This window comes from Euprymna scolopes, chromosome 19, assembly GCF_053919585.1.
Source record: "Euprymna scolopes isolate OS-2025 chromosome 19, ASM5391958v1, whole genome shotgun sequence".
NCBI classification, from domain to species: Eukaryota; Metazoa; Mollusca; class Cephalopoda; order Sepiida; family Sepiolidae; genus Euprymna; species Euprymna scolopes.
This window is the reverse complement of record NC_136500.1, coordinates 79420050-79438140: the sequence shown is the minus strand read 5'-3', so window position 1 is coordinate 79438140 and position 18091 is coordinate 79420050. Positions and strand designations below refer to the sequence as shown.

Sequence of the window (18091 nt, the reverse complement as noted above, 5' to 3'; positions counted from 1 at the left end):
TTACACAAGCACCAAAAAGTAAAAAAAACCTCCATCAGTATGAAATATCCTGAAAATGTAATGTTATTTCTTAAAGAATCCATGTTTAAATTCAAAATAAATAAAATTTAATTTAAAAAAAAAAAAAAAAATAATGATAATTAAAAAAAAAAAAAAATGGACGTTTCGTTTCACAAGCCGATATTTCTTGAAATTTTGGGGGGAAAGAAAAACGGTTTGCACGTGAGAACGCGATTTGCACCTGTATGCCAATGTAGTTGAGAATTGCGACATGGAGCTACAGCAAAAATTACCTGTGTATTTGGGAGGAAGATAAAGTGTCACGCACAGGAACAGGTATAATGAAGCGGAGAAGAAGAAGAAGAAGAAGAGGGCGTTGTTAGATTATCTGTTAAGAAATAAAACAGCGTACAGAAAGAGAATGAATGATAATGCTTTCATATATATATTTTTTTAAATTATTTATGATGTAAAATCATTGATTTGACAAAAAAAAAAAAAAAAAAAAAATATATATATATATATATATATATATATATATATATATATATATATATATATATATATATATATATATATATATATATATATATATATATATATATATAAGCGTTGGCGCTGGCTGGACTGGAGGTGTAAATGTATATTGTATTAAAAAGCGTAAAGGTGAAAGAGTTTAGTATTGGAAATAATAGAAGGAAATATACCGTGCGCACGCACGAGTGTGTGAAAGAGAGAGAGAGAGAGAGAGAGAGAGAGAGAGAGAGAAAGACAGAGGGGGAAGAGGGGGGATAGTAGTAGAGTCAGAGAAATGTAAGAGACGAATGAGTGAGAGAGAAAGAGATAGAAAGAGAATGATATATACAAGTGAGAGGGAGCGCGAAGCGAGATAATCAAGGGTGAGTGAGAGAGAAGGAGAGAAAGAAAGAAAGAGAGAGAGAGAGAGAGAGAGAGGAAAAAAATGATAAAAGATACCTAAAGAAAGAGCGGGAGACTAGAGAGAAGAAAAGGAAATGGGAGTAAGAAATAGAGAGAGAATTAGAGGTATAAGGAAAGAGTGAGAAGGAAGGTAAAGGAATGAAAGGGGAAATGTAGAGAAGGTGGGGGAGTAAGAGTTAGAAAGAGAGAGAGGAAGGGAAGACGAGAATGAATTTATTAATTAATAATTTAAGTAGAAGACGAAAAAGCGGAGTTATAGTTTTTATGTCTCATGGTTATAAAATAAAGGAATTTGTTTGTTTAATGTTACGTATTAATTAAAATACAAAATGACAACAAAAAGGTAACCTACATCCCTGTTAGAGTAGGTAGTGTCAAGTGATTAAGGGCGATTTATTTGCTTCCCCACAAGGGCCGGAGATGATACAAGCTCGAGTATCATGTGACCATTTGTGAATAGTGGTGAACTGAACTGGTGAACACCACAGACGAATTCACGGCCGGTAAGAAATTATCTATTAAAATTGCTTCATCGGAATTTTCTGATGAGGACGGCCCAAGCGATACAAACCCACCCAGTCCCCCTTTCGTAGGATGTAATGCCTGGGAGAGTGGTCTTATGGGAATCCAACAGAACAAATACTATACTTCGATCCAAACCTGAGGGAGAGTGGAGAAGGGAAAGGTTATTAACAGGGAGTTCGTAAAGGGGTGTGAGGTTAGGTTCACTATCTGCCAACTCGGTAGTTGAATGGAATAGTTTTAAAGAGAAAGGTGCAATAGTGGCAGTAGCGGATGAGGAGGAGGATTTTTAGGCAAGAGAGAAAGAGAGAGAGAGAGAGAGAGAGAAAGAGAGAGAGAAAGAGAAAGAGAGAGACAAAGTGAGGACAAAAGATAGATAGATAGATAGATAGATAGAGAAACTGGAGAGAAATAGTAAGCGTGTGAATGAATGAGAGAGAGAGAAAGCGTAAGTGAGAGAGAGAGAGGGAGATAGCTAGAGAGAGAAAAGAGAGAGACAGCGAGAGTAAGTGAGAGAGAGGGTAAGTGAGAGAGATGATGAGAGAGAGAGAGTGAAACAGAAATATAGATAGGGAAAAAGAGAGAGGTAGCGAGATTGAGTGAGAGAGAGAAGGTAAGTTAGAGAGTGAGCGAAATAGAAATAGATAGATAGATAGATAGATAGAGAGAGAGAGTGTTTGTGTGTGCAACTATAGCCAAATAGTATTAAGCAACAAGGGAGAGAGAAAGGAAAGAAAGGAAGTGATAAATATAGAAAGGGGGAGAGATGGAGACATAAAGAGATAGTGAATAAGATGGGATATAGAGTGAGTAAGTGAGAAGGTATGTGACAAATAGAGAGTGAGTGATAGCAAGAGTGAGTGATAGGGTGAGCGCTCAGCTCTAGTCAAACAACACTAAGCGAAAAGAAGCAGAGGCAGTCATGGTGTAGTAGAGCAAACATGGCGGACGGGCAAAGTAGGTGTCGAACTGTTGTCTCCCTCCTAATATTAGTTTCTTCTTTCTCCTACGTCTTCTTCTTTCCGCATCGCTTCGAAATGTGACAGTCGTCGATTTTGACATCGTCTTCTTCGTCGTCGTCGTCACATTGTTTTTGTTTTGTTTTTTTCTATTTTTTTAAAATTATTATTAGAAAAAAAAATAAACAAAAAAAATATTAATTATTATAATAATAGTGCAGAGTTTTTTGTCTGTCTGTGTATTATTTAAAAAAAAAAAAAAAAAAAAAAAATTAGGGGTAATAAAATTTAACTTCACCGCCGCCGTCAATAAATAAGCAACAAACACGATTTTACTTGGAACAAAAAAAAAAAAAAGGAGAGAATTATCGGACTGGATACTCCGTCGAAGAAATTTCCAATGGTTATTAAATATTATCAAGCATCCTGGATAAATTAAAAAAAAAAATCCAATCGGCAACATTTGGGGAAAAAGGGAAAATTTACTACAAGAGGATGGCCGAAAGGTTAGTATTAAAAAAAAAATTGACACCCTTTTTTTTTTGTTGTTTTTTTTTTGTTTTACATCTACAAGTTTCATACATTTTAAAATATTCTTTTCCCTCCCTTTAAAATACCCTTTTTTTATATCCTACCTAATTCTCTCCCTTAATCTTTAAAAATAATTTATCTTATGACACGAAAAGAAAATTGTTTTTTTTTTAAATTATTTTTTACACATTTCAAGTAATTTTTTATTAACTAAAATAATAGGTAAAAAAAATTAGCAATATTCTCTGATTCTTCTGCTTTCCCTACAAAAAAAAATGTTCATTTCACAATATTATATATTGGTTATAAATTGGGGGATTATTTTATATTTTCAACATGTTATGAATCGATCACCCACTTTATAACCACTATACACATTTAATATATTCCTATTTCCGTTTCTTTCGGTATCGAACTGTTTTCTTCTTTCTCTCTCGCTCTCTTTTCACACTTGATCATTTTTTTTTTTTTTTTTTTTCAGTCTCGTCTGATTTAAACACATTCTTTTTCTTGTTTAATAAAATATCCTAGTTGCCCATTTTGTGGGAGCATACCTTAAATAATCTTCATGTTGTCTGATACATACGTACATACACACAAAACATTTTCCCAATAAAATGAAGCTTTCTCTTCACATTCTTCTGGAAATAATTCTGATCATATTCTGCCCGGAAAATGCGGGATAGGTTCATAATAATTTAAACTTAATTATTTAAACTTCTAACATGTATGTTGTTGCTTATGCACTAATGCTACCGTACTATTTTTTAAATAGTATTTTCAAGATAAATTCAAGTTTTACGATATATATATATATATATATATATATATGTGTGTGTGTGTATTATTATAATTGTTAGGTGAAGATACAGAATAATTATAAAACGCCCTCCCCTCCTTATGTCAGAATGACGTTCAAAATAATAACGTTATTATTTTAGCACGGTAACACAAGTATCCATATGTTTATTTATTATGGATAGCACTATCAAATTTATACATATATGTTGAAACGCAATCGGTTGTGGGTGGACTTGTTAGATCTTTTAAAACCTATGCATGTGTGTATACTGTACCTTATACGATAAAATAAGAGGTAAATGAATTAGTGAAAATTCATTTACATGCTCAAAAGAATCAAGACAAGAAAAAAATAGTTAGTGTACGATCGTTTCAGGGACGAAATTGTATCTAAATAACATCTCTTCATCAACACAAGGTAGGTGGGCACCTGAAAAACTATCAATTGCAGCATTTAGGGTAATTAGGTTCAGTGTCAGATCCATGGATAACACATGCACACACCACTTGACACTATAGTAGGATATTCCATCGATGCCTTCGTTAAATTTGTATATATTTTTTATTAATTAACATTGCTTTTAATTTTCTGCTTTCTTAGCTAGAAAATCTCTATATTATCAATGGAATTGTGTGATCATTTCTCATTGTGTGTATGTGTGTTCTTCTTGTTTATACATGTCTTATAAATTTTGTTTTTGTTTAATGTCGATTTATTTGTTGAAATTTAAAAAAAAATACCATAGCATAAAATAAACCGGTATTTTTTTTATTTTTATTTTTTTTTTTACTTTCACTGCAACTCAACATTCACTGTTGAATTGGTAACTTGAACAGGTTTTCGGGGATGCTGAAAACGAATATCGCATTTAAATTTAGGCTAGGCAAATAGTTTTAAGACGTTTATTATCCAATGAAATCCATTGTTTTCACTGACGATCATGTTTTTCCCACCTGAAAAGTATTAATGCGCATGCGTGTTACAAAACACCCTTCCTCCCCATGTTAAGAATGGTGACCGCCACCGACATTTATTAATACATTGGAAAAAAATGTCTTAATATCCAGAAAACTACTGCCCAAAGGTGAATGTGATATTCATTTTCATTTTCAGCGGACCAGAGAACCTATAAAAGTCGTCAATTTAAAAGGTGAGTGTTGACTGTTGGAGTTGTAGTTCAAGTAAAAATTTACCAATAAATCGATTTAATAAAAATATAAAATTAAGCCTAGCAGAATGCATTTCAGTTTCTTAAATTTTAATCATTTGTTAATAGTTGAAAAAAAAAATGCGTTACTTCGCGACCCTTTAAATTTTGAAAGGAATTTGGAAACATTTAATCTGTCGAATAGGAAGCCATTTAAACCGATTTTAAAATTCTCACGGAGATTAAGTGTTGGAAGTTCTTCATTGCATCAATGAAATTATAGTTATTAATAAGTCGATGACTACACGTTGCTATAATGTTTAAATTTTCATTAGAAAAAGTGGAAACAAATGATGATAGAAAAACTCCCGGACAACATCGGATAAATATAGCAAATAGTTAATGTTATATTTGTCACTTTAATCGGTCTACATTTTTTATGGTAATTATTAATAGGTAGGTACTTAGACAGAGAAGAGACCATGCTGAAATAATAACGTTAGAAACCCATTCTCAACATGGTAAGTGGCAGGTGTTTTGTAACTATTCTGTACTTTCACCTAACAAAAGTGTAACAAAAATAAATAAAAATGAAGAAACAAAAGGACTTGAAGTGGAAACAGTAATCATAAAGATCTTGTTTAGCATAAAATGGGCCACAATCTAATAAATAAAAGCTATATATATATATACAGGGTGGGCCAAAGAAGGGTCCTATCTTTAAATATAATCATATATAATATATATATATATATATATATATATATATATATATAGGACCCTTATTTTGGCCCACCCTGTAGTGCTTTTGCTTTCTTTACTGTATTTTCAAAATCCTATTTTGTTGCAAAATATGTCGGTAATAATGAGTACCTATGCAAAGAAAGTATTGTACTATATTATAGTATATTATATTAACTTTAAAAATCTAATAGTTATAGTAACTATAACTATTAGATTTTTAAAGTTAAATTCAATTCTTACAGTATCGTTTGCTTAATTAAATTGTCATGTGAAAGTATAGAATAGGACAAGTAAAAGTTCGCTTTCCCTATATCTCTCGATATTTTGAACTTTTCTAAATAATAATGATAATAATAATTAAAAAAAAAAAAAAAAATTTCGAATATCGTGAGGGACAACCGGAAGTTAAGTGGAAACCGTAATCGTAAAGATAACCATAGAAATTATAAATCTTTAAAGTTTGTAAATACTGATTCTCAACGAACTAGCCTTTTTTGTCACTTGTTTACATGAAGAAAAATTTCTACTTTGCTCAGAATTTGTATTTACAATTTGCAAAGTTGTAACTTGTATATATATATATATATATTGCAAATGTCACCACTTATCCAGGCCCAAAGACCACTCGAGGATAAGGGTTAATAAATGTAAGGTGGTAGTGTAGTAATCGTTAATAGTAGAAATTGGGCAGATTTCATTATTTAACGGGATGTTTCAACAAGAACTCGTTTACATCGGACTTAAAGGCTACCATATTGCAGTCAGCCGGAAAACCGGCCAGCGGAACAACAGTTCGAGGAAAGAAGCTTTGGTCATGGAACCTGCGTTTAGATTTAGGCACAGATAGTGGGGGGGGGGATTGTTGATAGTGGTTTTAGCTAGTCGAGTGTTTTTGTGAAAGTTCAGCAAGGAACTTATAGATTGGAACTCGGACGAATACTTGTCATGAAAACATCTCCGTGATTATACCTTGGTTTAGTATATATGCAATAAACAAAGAAAGCAAGTAACCTTTATCATGTACTTACTTGTGAGGGGAAAATACCGTTCACCCAAAATTACAGAAGTTCATCTAGTAGTTTCGTTTTTATAAAATAAATTTAACTTTTAGCCACCATTATCCGTTTATCATTATGAAAGTCAAGAGAGATAATTCAATTTTTTTCTTTATTTTTACTTAAACGCGACAAAGTAATTATCTCCCTTGAGTATCACGATAAAGGCGACAGTATTCTGCGTGCGTACGACTAAAAGTTGGGTTTATTTTAGCTCAAAGTGCCGATATGTGTCAACTAAACGCTAACCTTTCAAAAGTTGATTTTTAGGAGTATTCGAGTCTATGGTGGACGAACAGAATTGTTTAGAAGTAGGTTTTATAATATTAAGACTTTTATTATCCAACTAGCATGGATACCCGGCGTTCGTTGCCCGGGTGGACATGAAGTTCGGTTTGGACACAGCTACTATACTAAGGATATTAAGCAAACCTCACAAAAGTAGGTGACAACTTCTAAAAATAAATAAATAAATGAATCAAAACAAGTTTTCTTTCAATCAAAATAGTAGCCACTGCCCGTGTGACTACAAAAAAATTAAAAAAAAATAAAAATTAGCCGCGGTAGACAGGCTTGAACCTGAAACGGGGGTGGAAGAAAAAGGAAAAACATTACTGATAAGTGCTTTTGCCCATTGGTCGACAGCAACTTATGACGTCATGGCCCTGCAAAATAATGTTTTTAAACAGATACGTGCGCATGACTTGTGAAAATGGCAACGCGAAAAGTTACCCTCCTTGTAAGAAATGGTCCAGTTGACTACCACGGAATTAATCTTTAAATTTTTAAAAATTTTCGCATATTATGCATCAAAGTGATCATTCTTTCAGATGGTACCAATTTCGACATTGTTCAATGCGGCCGGCAAATGTTTTTAGCAGATACGAACAAACCCACACACATAAACCGACAGTTGAGATATATATATAATATATATGTATTCTCTAATGGTTTTAAGTGATTGCCATTTTTTTTTAATGCAGACGATACAAACTGAAGTGAAACAGTGAGCACACGCATTTTGTTTTTATTGCAGACTAGCATGGCTATCTGGCATTACCCTGGTAGCGAGAGGTGGTATAGATATGGTATACTAACGATATTGAGCAACCCTCTAAAGAAAATAAATGAATTTTGGTTTCAATCAAAATAGCAGCAAGTGCCCATGCGGGGGAAAAAAAAAATAGCCGCAGTATGGTAGGTTTGGACCTGTAACGCTTATAAGGCAAAGGAGATTAAAAAAAGCTAACATACTGTCACGGAAACTTATGACGTTATGACGGGTCGAACGCTTTTAAATGTACATTGAGATTGCTAGGCGTATGACTTGGAAAAATCTCGACGCAAAAAGTGACCCCCCCCCTTCTTTGCAAGAAACGGCCTAGTTCACCCAGATAGACGGCCTAGTTCACCCGGATAGAATGAATCTTTTTGGCCAATTTTAACATATTTTTCGTCTGAGAGATTGATCTTTCTAACGATACCGATTTTGTCACGGTCCAATGCATCTGTCAAAAGTTTTTTGATGGACATACAAACACACACACAAACTAACACATTTTCCCTTTTATATAATAGACTAACGGAAGTGCCAGGGTGTTTGTACGTGTAAAAGAAAAAAAAAAAAGTTGGAAGTAGGCTCAGACCCGAAGGAGCAGAAAAAAGTGACACGTTACTACGATGCTAAGTGGGCAGAGAAGTGAGAATGGGTGAAATTAAACGTTTAAAAAAGCAGGTGATTGAACGAACGTCAACATGTGGTTTTCTAAATCAAACATCACGCCATAGAGAAATGAAATCACAGTGTAAATTTTGTAACATAAAAGTTGCTGAAATAAAAAGATAGACGACCTCGTTTCGTAAATCGGAGATATTATGATCTAGCGAGTATATAAAGTTGTAAGAATGGGTGCCCCCCCCCCCGAAAAAAGCTTTTGGCGGATATACAAAAAAAATACACACACGAACACACACGAACACACACACACACCTTTTCGCTGCTATATTATAGAAGAAAATACAAAACAAACAAACATAAAAAAAAATTGATTTTATCAAATATTCTTTCAGTATTTAATAATTTTCTGTAAACATTTTTTCAGTCCGTCAGCAATATGTAATTTTCTAAGTTTAACTTTACTTCCTTTTCATTAAACAGTAATTTTCGACATTTTCTTTTGCTCATGTGCATTGTTTGGGGAATGTCTTAAATGAAAACCAAAATGGCGACCACTGAGACCCATTAGAGAATACATTGGATAATAAAGATCTTCATATCCTAAAAACTATTTGTCAGCAACAATTTTAAATGTGATATTCGTTCAAAACAGACTTGAAAACCTCTAAAAATCAACTTTTTAGTTGATACACATCGGCACTTTCACCTTATTGTGTAAGAACAAATCTGTTGGATGGATTTCCGTAATTTTTGGTGGAGAATATTTTTTCCCTCACAAGTACATCATAAAGCCTTTTGGCTATTTTTATGACATTCATATTTCATTTGGATGTAACCATGGAGAAGTATCATTGGTTCTTGTTCAGAATTCCCTCTATATTAAAAAAAAATGAACGTATGATGTACATACTTGTGACAAAACGAAAATATCATATTCCAAAAGTAACATAAATTGATCAAGTAGTTTTATCTTTAAATAAATGCAAACCAAATTTTACGAGTATCTGAGAAGTGACTTTCTCACCTGTAATTTAAAAAAAAAATGTCAAGAAACAAAGGGAGATAACTCAATAATTCACACGTATGTTGTAAGGCTTACAAATTTCCATTAATCGCTTTAAGTGATTTTCTTTATAAAAATAATACTACTAGGTCAGTTTGTGATTTTTGAAATATGATATTTTTGATTGGCCAGGGATACATATGTTTTTGATATAGGAGGAATTCTGGAAAAGAACCAAATATTTAAGAAAATGTTCTGTTAATGATTATTTTTCTACCCTATTGTTTTTTTGGAATTTTTAGATATGTTGCTATTTACGACATAACAATTACGTAGGTACCATTTGTTTTACTTAAAATTCAATATTTCTATTTTCGAATTTTGTTTGTTCAATATCGAAGTACTAGGTACGGGCACAAATGGGCAAACGACAATAGGTGACCTAGTTTTGAAAGTCGATTTATCATAATTTTTTTGTAGGTTTCCGACTATTTTTTTCTTGTATTTGAAAGATTAAGGACTAAACTTAATCTCCCAAAGGAAAAAAATATTTGTACAAACGAAAAAAAAGTTATGAAAACTGTTTTCATGGCGAGCTAACTAATTTATCTTAATTTTGAAGTTAAATAAATTCTTTGTAAAAATCCTTTTAAAGATAAATATTAGTTTTCTGGGTCTATTTCAAAGATAATTAGTAAACTAAAATCCTAAAATATTGAATTAAATTAAAAAAAAACCCCACTTTGTTTGCTCTAAAAAAAAAAACAGCTGAATTAGCCCCCAAACCGAGTGATTTTGCCATTTGCAAAAGCGCAACAAACCGTAGTTTTGTAAACACGGAATATACGGAGGTCCAAAATCTGGGACAGTCGAAAAGCTGTCTGAGAATGACGTCATGTAATTAAAAGGAGGGAGGGGTGCTGGGTTTCTTCTTTTTTTTTTTTTTTTTTTTTACCCAGACGTGCATCCGTGCATTTCTATTGTAAACGTTTGTATAATTTTTATATTTCTATGTTCTTGTTTTTAAATTAAATTTTTTGTTTAATTATTGGCCAATCTAGGAAAATATTAAAATCTTACATATAAAAATTGTGCGAAACCTGTAATTTAAAAAAAAAAAAAAAAAAAAAAGTAGAAATATTTTTTGCAATTATAATTTTTTATGTGAAAATATTAAATAAACAATGCTTAATTCAATGATAATATTGGTAGTTTGAGAAATTCATTTTTCTTAGAGTTATATCAAATTCATTAATACAGACTTTAGGGCTTTTATCGTAATCTTCCTGTAAAAATTAATTTTTTTTTGTTATATTTTAGGATGCTTTATTTTCATAAAAAAAAGCAAAAATAAATTCCTTTAATCTTTAGTAACGGTATTTTTTGTTTAAACATAATATATTTCCATTAAGATTTAAAGAAAAATAATGGGTTCAATATATTCCATGATCATTATTTGATAAATACTGAAAATTTCATTAAAATTGGTTAATTTCCTGATTTCTAGTGATTTATTTTTTTAAGTAAATGGAGAGGTCAAAATATTTATTCATTTTGAGCATCGGCATTCATTTTGCACGTACCTACGAAGTACCCTTTTATAGATAAATATTCAATTTATTTTATACCCGATTGCAAAGTTGCTAAATCCCGGCATAAGTTTATTGCGAAAAAAAAAATGTCCACATTAAAAATTAGTTTTTGTTAAATGCTATTATATGAGGAATTTTTTAGAGATAAAATCTTTTTTGTTGAGAGATACACCCATTTTTTTGTTGAGAGGTATACACACTTTAAATGTGTAAGCATTAGGAAAAGAATAAGTTATCCAAAATGGCCGTTCATTTAGGCAATATTGATTGGATAAGTTTATATAATGTTTACACATTTAAAATTTCTCAATACAAATTGTGTATTTCTCAACAGATTTTATCTCCAAATAATTCCTCGTATAATATTTAACAAAAACAATTCGGTACTTGTTTAGTTTAAGAAAGACATTAAAAAAAAAAAAAATGAAAATATTGGAAAAAAAATTATATTGTACCTACACGTTATGGAATAAAGTTATACAAAATAAAAAATGACTTAACTTGATCAATATTTTTTTTAACAGTGGAAAATCAAACTTTAATGAGATTGATTGTGTCGCGCCCTTAATGTTTATTTTACGGATGAGGGGGGGCACCAGGGGAGATAACTGCAATCACTGCTTACTATAATGTACTTAGATAGATTTCATAATAGTTCCAATCCAGAATATCCATTTTTGAATGGGTAGTCTCTGCTGCTTCGGCAGCTTGGAAACCAGGTATGTAAAAGTACCAGTCAAGAATCCGTTCTTGAGAATCGCCCTGACAGGTGCAGGGCCAGAAACTGTCCCAGTACCTGTCGAACTGATAAGGTATGCTGTCTGGGTATCACCCAGGAGGTTCACCCTTCCAAGCCTTGCCACCCGGCTTTCGGGTGGAGTAAGTTCATTGCTTACTGCCTGAGGCGCCCCGACTGGAGAATGCCAATGGAGATGCTCAGGCAATTTTTGCTAGGCAAGAGTGCCCCTCCCTTGGGGCGCTTGCTTGATGCCCTACTTTCTAGACCCTTGTGTCACATAATGCTGAGGTGGGCAGCATTTAAATACATCGTTATTTTTTAGTTGAATTTTACTTGCATTAAAAAAACCTTGTTTGTCTTCGTGAATAGCGACTGTTCTATTATTAATTTTAAATAAGTGAGTCGTTCGATGGCAATGAAAAATAATTTTATTCATATAGATTATGACTTGGCCACTTCAGAGTAGCCAAGAATGGATTCTGAGGCACCTTTTCATTGTGCCTCAGAATCCATCCTTGGCTACTCTGAGAGGCAACACAAGAACTGGTTTTACAATTTTGCAAGGGACATCAGATTCCCCATGATTCCTTAAGAAATCCAGCATCTTCCACACTCAATGAGCATTTCTCCTCCCTCTGTGCCATGGTGCACGAGAATTGCTTTGGATGGAGAAGGAATGGTGGCTGAAGAAGGCTAGGGAGATCCAAAGCGTGCAGACCTTGGCGATACCCATGGTTTTTACAAGGCAGTAGAGATGTTCCATGGCCCAAGGCAACGCTGCATGCACCAAGTGCATAGTAAGGATGGTGCTCTCATCAAAAAGAAGAGTGGTATCCTGGAAAGATGGGCTGAACACCTGTGGGAGTCTTAATAAGATCAATGCCACCGATCCCTCCATTGTCGGAGGAGAGCTAGAATTGCCTTTCTAGAGCCGTCAGCTTTGATGGTTGGGCCACATCCTCAAGATGCTCTCAAACAGACTGTCAAAGAGTTCTCTTCGGCCAGCTCACTCATGGCCGACGAAACATCGGCTGCCTGGAGAACGCTATATAGACTGCATCATACTCAACCTCAAGCGCTGCAATATCCCCTTCAATGTTTTAGAGACTTTGGCAGCAGACAGAGACACTTGGCGTGCCATATGCGATAGCGAGATGACCTTCTTCAACAACGAGCATGAGCAAGCAGCTATGGAGCGTTGCACACTGAGACACTGACAAGCGGCAGTCACTCACCATCAAAACCCAAATCCTGACTTCCTGTGCTTTATCTGTGCAAAGCAGTGGAGATCACGTATCGTGCTTTAGCCATCAATGGAGTCAGTCAAAAAAATAAATAAATAAAGACGTCGTCATCCAAATGGATGGATTATCATAACTAATTAACTATTACTTCCATAAACAACTGCTACACGTGTACTATAAAAATGTTAGGTTATTCGGAATTCTAACCTATTGTTCTAAGGGAGGTAATTCTATTTTACTAAAGTAATTGAAAAAAAATCATTTTTCTTACAATTACTTTAATGATTTTAAGAAAACTTACAATATTGTCTCATTTTATTTTTATGTTATAAAACTTTGTTTAAATAAAGTAGTTGAATTGTTTTTTTTTTTTTTATGTTATAAAACTTTGTTTAAATAAAGTAGTTGAATTGTTTTTGTTTTTTTTATGTTATAAAACTTTGTTTAAATAAAGTAGTTGAATTGTTTTTTTTTTGTTTTTTTTCTCAACTACTTTAGTAAAACTCCCCTTAGGTTAAAATTCCGAATAACTAAATGTTATGTTGAATATTTTATGGCGACATATAATACCTAACTTTCGTTCCTTTAGTACGTAATATTGTTTTTACTCTAACTCTAACCTTTCAAAAGAAATTTATCTTATTTTTGATATCTTTGAGCATAAAAATGAAGATGGCGTTTGTGTTCTCTTTTCTTCTAACTCGTGTTTCCTTAACAACGCAATCGATTTCTTGATACAATGCATTACAAACTGTATGTAGCTTATAAATATTGACATTATCATTTCGTATTCTTTGTGATATTTGCTTGGTTCACCCCCCCCCTTTTTAAAACTGTTTTCTCTTTAGCAGATAAAACATCAGCATATACTAGGTACGTGCAAAATGAATGGTTAATCCCTAAAATGTAAAAATGCACTCAAATTTTCGGCACTTGTGCATCAGTCCGACTTTTTTGATTTTCAGTTGGGACATGGGGAGAGTGCATAGCAGGAACAAATAAATTCAATTTCAGGACCGAATCAAAAAGTTTTTGTTTGTAACAAAAACAGAATTCTGATTTTTTTTTTTTTTTTTTTATATAAATATAATAACTTACAATAACGCGATTTTTTAAAATTATTTTTAACAAAATATACTTTTTCATTTTTAATAAAACATTAACTACGGGCAAAATGAATGCTCAAAATGTATAAACATTTTGACCGCTACCTTTACTTAAAAATTCACCAAAAATCAAGAAATTAACCAATTTTAATGAAATATGCAAAAAATATTTCTACTTGTTTTTTTTTTTCAATTACACGTTTTGCATGATTTTTATATGTACGATTCTAATATTTTCCTTGCTTCCATGAATGTGAAACTTTCGGCGTAATATAATTTTTATATAATATTGAAAACTAAATAATTTTTATTTGAAAGCAGGAACATAGAAAAATTTGGTCAATGTGCACTGGTTTCCAACCTCCAAAGGGTGTTTATTCCGAAAGCCGTTCTTAACATGAGGAGGTTGGCGGGGGGGCTATTCCGAAAGCCATTCTTAACATGGGGATGATGGGTGTGTTTATTCCGAAAGGCATTTTCTTATTTTCAACCTCTCTGTAATCAACTTCTTAAAAGTGAGTCTTCAGTTAGTTCCGATGTGCACTTTCACCAAATAATTAAATTAAAAAAAAAAAAATGGTAAAAATTAGAGAAACGTTCACGATAGAAATGTATGGATGCACGACTAGGAGAAAAAAGAAATCAGTACCTCTACCTCTTTTTAACTACCTGACGTCATTCTCAGACAGCCTTCCGTCTGTCTGAAATTGGGCTTCCATATAATCCATGTGACGAGGACTTTTTCTTTCAGTTGAACGAAGCGAGAATCTTTCGCTTTGTGGGCTAATTAAGCTATTTTTTGCACAAACAAGGTTTTTTTTCTTCTTAATTCAATATCTTTGGACTTTACTAATTATCTTTGAAATATACCCAGAAAACTAATATGTATTTTTCAAAGAATTTTTACAATGAATTTAACTTCAAAATTTAGCTGAATTAATTAGCTCGCCATGAAAACATTTTTCATAATTTTTTTTTCTTTTTCACTTGTACAAACTTTTTTTTCCTTTTGGGAAATTAACTTTAGTCTTTAATCTTTCACATGCAATCAAAAAGTAGTCAGAAACGATAAAAAAAATTATAAATCGGCTTTCAAAACTATGTCCTCCTGTCTTTATTCCACAATTTTGCCCGTACTTATAAAACTATAGAACATGCATTATTGAAATAAGTGTAAATTTTGAGAAAACTATTCTTTTCGATTCGGTCCTAAAATTGCATTTGTCTGCCCCTGCTATGCACTCTCCAAATGTCCCAATTGAAAACCAAAAACTTCTACCGACGCACAAGTACCAAATTTTCTTTAAAACACGATCAAAATTTAAACAAACTGAACTCCTTTTAATAACCATAGTTCATATCAGCCACGACTACTTTTGCATGTACTTAAATACATGTCAAATTCTGTTAAATATTTTATCTGATAGTGCCCCAAAATATCTCCGTAACTCCCATTTTCTGTGCTTATATAGATTAGACTTATTGGCTCAATAAAATCGAAGTGGACTTGGTAAAACCAACACGATCGAAAGATGACTATACAAAAGGAAGCACTGGTTCCTGGAAAAAAAATGTCACATAGTAATTTTTTTTTTTTTTTTTTTTTTGGGAAAATTCATTTTGTTCTATATCAAAAATAAATTCAGTTTTTAATTTTTACTTTTGACGTGTCTTAGTCTTCACCTTCAGAAACCAATTTCCACACAAAAACAACAAAACTAACATTTTACAAAAACAAATAAAACGATGTCTGCGTGACTTCCCCTCTAAAGAAGTTACAAAAAAAAAAAAAACAACAAAAATATTAATATATATTTGAACAAAAAGGGCAAAAACACATGCATTGCATTGCCAATGCATGCGGGTTTTTTTTTTTTTTTTTTCAGCTATTGTAACTAATTGGCGGATTTATAGGCAGTCATATATACAGCTACTAAATTCTGTTAAATATTTTATCTAATAGTTGCTCCACTTTTTTTGTAGTTATTCAGTGTTATCGTTTTCAACCAAACGTTGACATTTAAAAGGAATTTGGAAGCCTTGAAACTGTCAAATAGAATGTCACTTCATGTAATATGAGATTGAAAGTTTTAGAAGCTTATATTCACCTAATAGCGCTAAAAAAAGTTACCATAATAAAATTCGTTTGATAAAAATTTGGTTAGTTTTATAATTTAATGACCAAATGCCATAGTAATTAAATTTAACTTTGAAAATATTTATTAGAAAATGGGGAATTAAAAAAAAAAAAATGTAAAAACCACCGGGGGAACGCCGGATAGATACAGCTAAGTTATACATACATAGTCAATTTGTTCGTGTTCGCTATGAAATTTAAAATCGATTTTAGATTAGCGGTAAGAACGTGATTTCTGGTTGGAATGAAAATTTATCTATTACAATCGCATCAGTCACTGTCCATTTGTTATTCCTAAAGAAATGTATTTTGAAAGCGCCACTATTATAGAAAAGAACTAGGTTGCTTTACCAGTGTTTTTTTTTTGTTCTTCTTCAAAGAATGTAGGAACACTTATTTTGATGAATTAATCATATTCATTTTTCGCTCACACACACATATGTGTGTGTGTGTTAGCGAAAAAGGAATATGATTAATTCATCAAAATAAGCGTTCCATATATATATATATATATATATATATATATATATATATATATATATATATATACACACACACACACACACACACACACACACACACACGTATGTGTTTAAATGAGTTACTACTGTGTAGCAACTTTAGGTTTCAAAAAATGACCTACTGCTTTGAGAACTTTAACAGTTTAGGGTTATTGTGTTCATTTTCATGTTGCGCTTGCATTTAATATTTTGTGTTTGCAACGAATTACATAAAATGACACAAGTTTAGTCTTTGTGTTTTGAAATATGAATGAATGAGAAGCCGGTTATACCGGCCCATGAGAAAAGACCAAGTGAGTGCGATAAAATTCATCATTATTTTATTACCCCCTTCGCTTTTCTTCTCTTTCCTCTACTTCTCTCGATTCCCTTTCGCCCATGCCAATTTTCAGCAGTCATTGTATTTTAACTCTACAATGTCTATCTTTTTATTCGATACGTCATTTTATGAGAAAACTAAGAATTGAACGGTTGTTCGGCGTCTCAAATTCTATTCGATTTATTTTAAAATTGCATAACCAATTTTTGATGTAATAAAGTGAAAGTGCTCAATACATGAGTAGAGTTAGGTAGCAAATTTTGAAAATATATATCGGAAAATTAAGCTACACAGAATTTCTGCGTTTCATCCAGCCTGATAAATCTTGACGAGAATGAAACTCATAAAATTCTGTTAGCTTAATTGCCATAAATATTTTCAAAAGAGTAATATCTTTCTTTCATATATATAATGACTGACAAATCTATATCCCAACGTCCATAATGTTGACCATCTTACAATTTATTCCTTTAATTCAGTTGACATGTACAATTCTTGACAGTATCTGTTTTGTAGCACAAAATCAATCAATTATTATATCAATCAGTGAATCAGAAGAAATAGCAACAATAAATCCATCAAACGGAGATAAAGTGCGTTTTGACATGATTAAAAATCCGAAAATTGGAAGAGAAGCTGTAAATACACGCATATATATGTATATATATATGTGTGTGTGTGTGTGTGTGTGTGTGTGTGTGTGTGTGTGTGTTAAGATGTTTTTCTTTCGAAAGAGATTTTTATTTTCTAATAAAATTAGAAAAATATTCAGTTCTCTTAAGAAAAAAACAAAATTAAATTAACTCTTAATGAATACTGTTACTCTGCAATTTAAGATGTAATAACAATGTAATATCGAATCATGAATGCCGTCTTTTGAAAAGATAATTTGGGACGCCGAAAATGTACACAACCGAATTAAGGTGTTTACCTCCTACACCATTTTAAACCCACTTGGTTTGATCTATTTGTGCTACGACACATGAAACTGTTTGGAATGTCATCTTTTATCAATGTCGAAACAATTTAAGCGAATAATTACAATTATTAATA

The 18091-nt window shown here is 32.3% G+C and overlaps 1 protein-coding gene across 24 annotated transcripts in view; it reads left to right on the top strand.

Moving 5' to 3' along the window:
* Window positions 1-2210: 2210 nt before the first annotated feature.
* The window catches only part of LOC145239774 (rho GTPase-activating protein 39-like), a 1121368-nt gene continuing 1105487 nt past the window's right edge, over window positions 2211-18091 (top strand). For 4 of the 24 annotated variants that reach the window (XM_080103222.1, XM_080103229.1, XM_080103224.1 and 1 more), the window contains exon 1: window positions 2213-2926. In XM_080103222.1, coding sequence (XP_079959348.1) covers window positions 2916-2926 — 11 coding nt within the window. In that variant the 5' untranslated portion in view covers window positions 2213-2915. Of the gene's footprint in view, window positions 2927-18091 lie in introns of all 24 variants that reach the window. The other 20 variants (XM_080103226.1, XM_080103230.1, XM_080103218.1 and 17 more) reach the window with 10 other exon arrangements.